This window comes from Pygoscelis adeliae, unplaced genomic scaffold, assembly GCF_000699105.1.
Source record: "Pygoscelis adeliae isolate BGI_AS28 unplaced genomic scaffold, ASM69910v1 Scaffold60, whole genome shotgun sequence".
Lineage (NCBI taxonomy): Eukaryota > Metazoa > Chordata > Aves > Sphenisciformes > Spheniscidae > Pygoscelis > Pygoscelis adeliae.
The window spans coordinates 975,479-983,362 of NW_008823954.1; the positions used below are offsets into that span (position 1 = coordinate 975,479).

The 7,884-nt window shown below is 40.4% G+C and overlaps 1 protein-coding gene across 1 annotated transcript in view; it reads right to left on the reverse strand.

Annotated features, from left to right (window-relative positions):
- Positions 1-7,884, reverse strand: part of MKL1 (megakaryoblastic leukemia (translocation) 1) — a 106,493-nt gene that overhangs the window by 74,367 nt on the left and 24,242 nt on the right. Inside the window, exon 3 of the mRNA XM_009322615.1 lies at positions 4,177-4,438. Coding sequence (XP_009320890.1) covers positions 4,177-4,438 — 262 coding nt within the window. The remainder of the gene's footprint in view (positions 1-4,176; positions 4,439-7,884) is intronic.

The following is a 7,884-nucleotide window of genomic DNA, read 5'->3' on the forward strand; positions in this document are numbered from 1 at the left end:
TACTTTGTAGAAGGCAAGCATCCCAGATCAAGCAAACCCCAAAAATTGACAAGCTGGTACAAGCTTTGTCCAAACCTGAAATCATAAAATGCAACAGTTCATTCGAAAGAATGTTACCTCATCTTAAACAAGCCTACAGTGAGGAGAAACCAGGACTGTCGTAGGCTTTGAACACAATGTTTTTCGTGACCTCTGGACAAAGATAACTACAAACTCACCTGGGAAAATGGGTCAAGAGAGGGTCAATAAGCTAGTGGAGCAATTATCATAATTTCAAATGAAAATTAAATAGAAGGACAATTTTGATCGGAAATTATCGAACTGCGTAAGATTTGTATATTCATCATCTGTTTTTTCTCGTTTCTGTAACCACATTCATCAGGGCCTTGCTCTAACCCTGCCCTAAGGCTTGGGAAAGTTATCTTGGCATCTTAGCACAGGCGACTGAGAAAAATCAAGATACACTTAAGAGCTTCAGATGACTCTGTAATGACCTTGTTTTTTTGGCTTGTGTGGCAACGAATGAGTCAGTCACAGGTAATCTCTCATAGTTAAAGAAAGTTGAGGCCTTGATGAACATGGGTAAAAAAGGAGAAGGAATGTGAATTTTGGCTAGAAAATTCACTGTGAAGCACAAAGACGAATTAAATAACTACACTTAAAATGTTCCATTAAGCTTGATGTCTGAATAGAACCTAATAATTGTGTCAAAACATTTTACTAACACCTTACCACATAAGGTTTCCTTCCACTGAAGTGACAAGAAATTGTTTCCTATCTATCTGTTATGTTCCAATACTTCAGACATATCCTTAATTGCTTTTATTGCATTTTAATTTAGTGTAACTTAACAACAACTATTCAGTCCAGATGTTTTAAGATCTTTACACACATCTATCTAGGTGTACCTATCCTTGTAGGTACACACCCATACAAGGATAATGTGTAGCTGTGATAAGGGAGAAGAATATGAAGACAAGTCTGGCTCTGAAACAAAACAAAACCAACAAGAAAACCCCCAGAAACTGTCTCTTGCTGATCTTCAGTTCTCTAAGAGCAAGGAAAAAAAAAAAAAAATCCGCTGTCCTAGCACATATGGCAGCACGTGCATACAGGACTGCACACCCAGTTCTCCCATGGCATACATAATTCCATGATGCTTCACATGCCAAAGAAATTTCTATTTTAACTCAGCTATAGTTTATGTTCCAGAACCACGGCCTGAAGTAACAAATTCAGTACAAATCCATGTAATATTTTTCTACAAACATCTACAGATAAGCAAAGTCTTCTGTAAGCAAATGTTACACAAAGGGTTAACCTGTTAGAAGCGCTCAGCATAAGTAGTTAGTTCAGCTGTGAGTCAGCAATGCCTGTCTAGAACTGCAAACAGGAGACCCTTTGACACAGATAGGCAGCTTCCAGCAAGTCTCTTATTTACCATCTCCTCCCCTCCCACTGCAACTCAGCTTGAATCTTTCTCATACCTTGAATTTGGCAAGTTGTCACAGAAGCAGTTTCACTGCACAAGATATGCTTCTACAACCACTTTGGATTGCTCAAATGTTTAAGCAGATTGACATCTCAACTGACATATCATCTCTAAAGGGTTTTTTTTTTAACATGTTTGAAGCGAAAGGCACACCACCACAGATACAACATATTAAAAAGGAGCTTTAACAAGCTCAACAGCTTTCAACAGCTGAGCAACCTCTACCCCAAGATAACTGAAAAGTTCCCATTCGAGGGAACAAGTTTATTAATTCAAAATGCATCAGCTATGTTTCTCAACAGCTCACTAAGCCTCCTTTTATGCTATGACAGTTTGCAGATAACCATATTTCAACAGCGCTTTTCTGTCCCACAATTCTTTAATGAATGTACATACAAACAACACATAACAACATACTGCAGCCTAGGAGAAAAGAGCATTGTATACCTCTGAAGATAAGAAACATTCAGGTAGTCTAGATCAGGGACTTTGGACTTTATGCCTTGTCTGAAAAGCTGCACCTCCAGCAGTAAAATTTCCACTATTGTGCTGAGTCCTGATAAAGAATCAGATCTGAAGAGACCCACCTAATGAGTCATTTCCGGGAATATCCTAATTTTCTTTGGCAAAAGGTGTGGACAGAGGTGTTCCTTTTCAAATACTTTTTAAACCCAACTCTATTTTACCTGTTCCAGTCAGGCAGATTTGAAGCCCACAATGATATAGCTTCAAGGTTGAGTCCATAAAAATAACATTATTCTGATAGAGGACAACCATCTATTACTGTAAAATATTCCCAAGATACCAATTTTTAAACCTATCCAACAACTGAATCATATAAAGACTCTCTCATTTCTTTAACAGAAGAGCCTTTCCTCTGACCATAACAAATGCTGTGGTATCCTGCTTGTATCCATTCAAAGCGCTGCTACAAGTTTCATTTTCCTAAAAAGGTACTCTTATCCTTTCCCAACATTAGTATCCCTTTCCCTGTGGCATCAAGAATAAACTGCTTCTTCCCAGTTCAGGACCCTTAATCATGCCTTATTCACTAAGAAAAGATGAACCCTGCCTCCAGTAAATTCAGTGTCACCTTCAGGTGGCCAGCTGTCAGGTTTTGGGAACAAAGGCTCATATGCTTTTCCCATGCTGCCTTCAAGCCCTCTACCACCTTCAAAACTACCTCAGTTAAATTTCATTTGAAATCTCTCCTTGCCTTCATAACTGTAAAATGCCCAAGTCTGCCACTAGTTGAGATGTGTTGAGATCACAGTCTATCATGCTGACTAATATTCCAATTTCTTCTCTTTTATTTACCACCACCACCTTTATCTCATACTTAGAGGAATGCAAACATTAAGAATTAGAAGCGTTTTGTTCTGTTTTTGCAGTTTCTAACTTCTCCATTTTTAAGGCCTGTAAACATGACTGTAATCACATGATGGTATAATGTATATGAATGAGGAAACTTTTTATTCTCTTAAAAAACAATATTTTGGGTTGAAGTTAATTAATTCTTCCAACAAGCAAAACATTGATACACTGTTCAGAGAAGGGCATGCTCAGTTTCTGGAGGTAAAGAACCAGGCACGTCAAGTGAGGTATCCCTCCAATCCAAATTACTGTGCTATAGTTCACATATTCTAAATCACTTTACCATAAGCATTATGTTCTGGCTATAAAGCCATTCCAAAGCTCCCCAGCATTTCCAATATGCTGTGCCATGCAACTCTATGTGATGCATATAATACAACATATAATGCCAAACACTGTAAGGCACCCAGGACTCAGCCGTGCTCAAATCTGTAGTATCTTGCAGATAAAGTTGATAGCAAGAATTCAGACTCTAGCAAGACCTTCATAATGACAAGAGCCACCAACATATACCCCAGAGAGTGGAGTAAAGGGAGATCACCAAGAGGAATTCACAAACAGAAGCCACCAGTTATCAAATGGTTTCGTCAGTCACAGGATGGGGCTGAACGTGCAACGGCTTTCATGGCAGCCTGGTGATCCTCAGCTTCAGACGGTTCACATTCTTCCAAAACCAGGAATTTTGGTCACCAAGTGATCCTGTATTTTGCCACTCCACTGCCACTCACCAAATGGTCAGAGGGATTCATACCGTAGTTGCCCATAAGCTATCCGCAGCTCAAGAAACATCGGCAGGTCATTCTCACTGTAGGATTAGAGGGCCTACCGAGATATTTCATTTTTAATACTAGGTCTTGTTCCTCCTTCTAACAAGTCTGATAGAACTTTTCAGACATTTGCAGTGAGAAAGTTACTCACCCTTGGTAAGTGCAGACCAAGGTGGTAAAGAAAAATCTACAGATGGCTATAGTCTGAAGATGAGCTAATACTTCCTTTGACTGACTGTCTCAGCTTTGCACAACTTTTAGTCACCACAAAGCACATGGAAGTTGTTTCTGGTATTCACCTAAAACAATAATCATTTAACACTGGAGCTATCTGGAACTTCCATAGCCAGTAACATCAATCCTTCCCATCAAACAATGTAAATCAGTTTTGTCAACTCTAGATTATTAGTTCCTCATGCAAATAAAACATTGTAAGAAGTAATAAGAAGCAGCCCTGTCATCAGAACACATACCATGACAACACCACAGTACTTCCTTGGTGAGGACATACTACATGAGACATGAGTGCACTGTATCACTTACCATTCTTCCTTTCACTGAGTGGAGGAAGGTTGGGGTTTCGGCCATGATGGAGGTTGATGGTCAGCTCGGGCTGCAAGGAGAGCTCCTGCAGCTCATTGGCAACAGCTTCGCTCTGAGGGCTGGGGGCCGCCGAAAGTGACACCAGCACCGGCTCATCATCATTTTCGCCAGCCCCTCCTCCGTCCAGCCCATTTCCAGCAATGACGGAAGGGGGCAGGCACACCACACCGGAGAAATCCACTTTGGCTTTCGTGATGGCAACCTGCAAGACAAACCAAAAAAAAAAAAAAGTAAATCTCACATGAGAGTCTTAACCCACGTGTCCAGTTCATCATGGCGTCTCCATATTCTAGATAAACATGTTCTTTAGCACAGTGTTTCACAGAATCATAAAATAGTTTGGGTTGGAAGGGACCTCTAAAGGTCATCTAGTCCAACCCCCCTGCCGTGGGCAGGGACATCTTCAACTAAATCAGGTTGCTCACAGCCCCGTCCAACCTGACCTTCAATGTTTCCAGGGATGGGGCATCCACCACCTCTCTGGGCAACCTGTTCCAGTTTGTGTTATCGTCATCAATTCAAATCCAACTAGTGATCGAAACTTACTAGACTCAGCAGTTTATAAACTTGCATAAACCTCCAATAGCATCACCGCAGAAACTACTGATGAAACTACAGATTATTATCATTTTCTTTAAAAGTATGAGAATATTCTCAACTTTTGGTACTTCAGGAACCCCGATCCTGAGAAGACACAGATTGAGTTGTTCCAGTGAATTCAGTTCTAGATAGGCTGACCTCTTGATTACTCTCCTTTTATACGAACAATGGTGTTTTAACAGGACAACTGTCAATTTGAAATCCAGTCAGGTGAAGTAATCCTTCATAATAAACCCAGAAGGACAGCTGAGTACAACAAATAAGGATTTTCAAATAAAATCATTTGCATTTCAAAAAAGAATTCTCTTGCCCCATTCACTATCAGTGAAAATGAATGCAAGAAAAATATTCCACATAAAGTTAACAAAAAAGCTTTCCTGTGTAAAACCTCAGCTGCAGTAACTGAAATGTGCAATATATAATGGGCTTTAATGAAATGAGCAATTTTTAAATGTTTCATATTTCTGTAATTCTTTAAATAAGTATTTAAAAGCCACCACTCTGTTAAAATTCTTTTATGTTCAGTAATTTAGACAGAAACAAACCAGCTGGAAGTCTCCAGTGAAATGGTTACTGTGTCAACATTTAAGCAGTAACGGACATCAGACAAGGGCAAACATATTTGGTTTTGATTAATGAAGATGTAAGTCTCCTGCTTCTTAGTATGCTGCTGTTTCAACCAGTCTAAACTCACAAGACTGCCACTACATAAATGACTACAATGCAGCACAGTTATCAAGCAAAAGGTATTTCCAGAGGCTAACCTTCAGCTTCAAAAAGATGCAGGTAAAGCAAGCTGCAAAGAAGCAAAGTAAAAACCATCAGGATAATCCTCTAGAAATCAATCAGAAAGCATAAACTTGAAACAACGTTTTTAACAATACAGTTTTTTTATTAAGTATTCCCCACTTAACACTCATAATTAGCCTGAACGAGAGTGACAACATTCAACACATTAATAGCTGATAAAGCAGCTCAAATAGTCATTTTCCCCACTTCCATTTCAGTTTCGTACTTCAGTTGATAGTAATGTTTGCTCTGTAATACCCAGAACAAAGTTATAAGTGATAGTACATTTGTTTCAAAAATGCATTCAATGTATATTCAAGGCAACAATAAGAATTACTGGCAATGAATACATGCTGTTTCATCCATGCTGTCATACTTTCATTCCCAGGACCCTATGTCATGATCTGAAAAGAAGCAAGGAAAAGAAGGGTGGAGGAAAAAAAGAAAACAACAAAAACCACCAACCAAAGCTGGTGCTTGTTATAACAAAACAAATGAGACTGAGCCAAACCTTACTGCCATATGAGTATTTGCTTTTACTTCAGTTACAATTTGGCTAGAAAGTGCCTACCCCCTCCTCGACATATTTCCTGTCCAAAGCGAACATCACTCATATCCACTTGAGAGCAAATTGTAACAGTAATCTGCAAAGAGAAAACATTGGGATTGTGCCCCTCTTCTCTTTACAATGTATACAGAAAGCTTGGAAACACAGACCCTTAAACCACAGACTTAGAAGAATGCTATAACAATCCTTGCAAAGGCTGGAAAGAGTTAAATCATGACCAATATAACTGGCCTCAGGCCCTGTCCCTGTAGCATGGGAGGCCTGTGAAAAGGGGCTAAAAGGAAGAGTAATTGCTCAGTTAGGAGGCTGGCTGGTAAGGACTGCTGTCACCCTTAGACGAACGAAAGCCAATGTGCTTTATCGAAGGAGATGTACTGGAGAGATTACACTTTGCCTAGTACCACATGATGGTTAGGTCAGACCATGTGGGAGGACAAGTGCAGCCAGGCCTGAATCCACAAACAGGTGACAGACATATCTAACACCCACCCAGCAAGGATCTGGAATGGCAGAAGACTCAACCTTCCCCCCTCGATCCATCCTAGTAAAGAAAAAGAGTTCCTTCCTCTTCCCACAAGGGGAAAAAAAACTTGACGTGTCTCAAAGTCAGAACTGCTTCAACTGGGAAAACAGCAAACGTACTTAGGAAATTCTGACATGCTGAATTTTCTTTTAAACAGGAGTTTGTAACCTGAAATCACATTTCAAACACCATTTTAACAGCAGTGTTGTAAAACAGAATCTGTTTTCCTAATCTAGGTATATTCACATTAGCCAGCCCACTGAAACTATATCCTTTATGTAAAAGCACAGTACCAAGCTACAGTAAAAGCAGTCTAGCCTAGCCAGCCACAACATAGAGCAGAGCAGATCAGTGCTCACACACCAGTTTGCTACGTAACCCTGAGCAACACCATGTCAAGTGGTGTTGGGATTATAAACCAGAGTTTCTCCAGTAAATTGTCCAATGGAACTTCAGCACAGGGGCTGGATTATCACTAAAATTGTACCTGGATCTGCAGGTTTCCTAACTCATGCAGAAGACGACACAGATGGAAGGTATCTTCATAATCCTAGTTGGCATGTCATTCAATGTTTGTCCCACATCAGAAGTAACACAGCTTAAGCAAACCTTGCCTTGCCTGCCACTATGTCCCACATTGTGCCAGCAGTGCTGCTTGTATAGCCACACTGCGAACCATATCAGAAAGCTGATTCAGCAGAAATGCAATTTTTCCTAGGCCATTTTCAGCTGGATCGATTCCTCCATACAAACCACAGTTGAACCAGCACAGTACAGGGGAACACTGCCACAAAATGCAAAAAATCACAGTCTGACTCTGTGCATCTCAAACAGCCTGGACAACAATTCTATTACTCAAATAGGGTTGCAGCTCAAATGAAACTAAACTGGGATGAACCATTAAATGCATTAGGGAATCCTGCCTTCTCCTTCCTCCACATCCCCTCCCATTTCAGGCCAGCACAAGAATCTGCAGTGACACAAGATAAACCAATGAGAAAACTGACCCAGGTGTAAAAGCTAGTCTTCTGGTTCGCACTCCAGCTAAATCAGGACCCTGGTGCAGTTTGCCATGCAGCCACACTAACGCTTGTGCCAGCACAGCACAGGGGGGAGAACCTGCTTACACCGCTAGTACATCCAAACACCTAGCCACTACCTAAGGGAA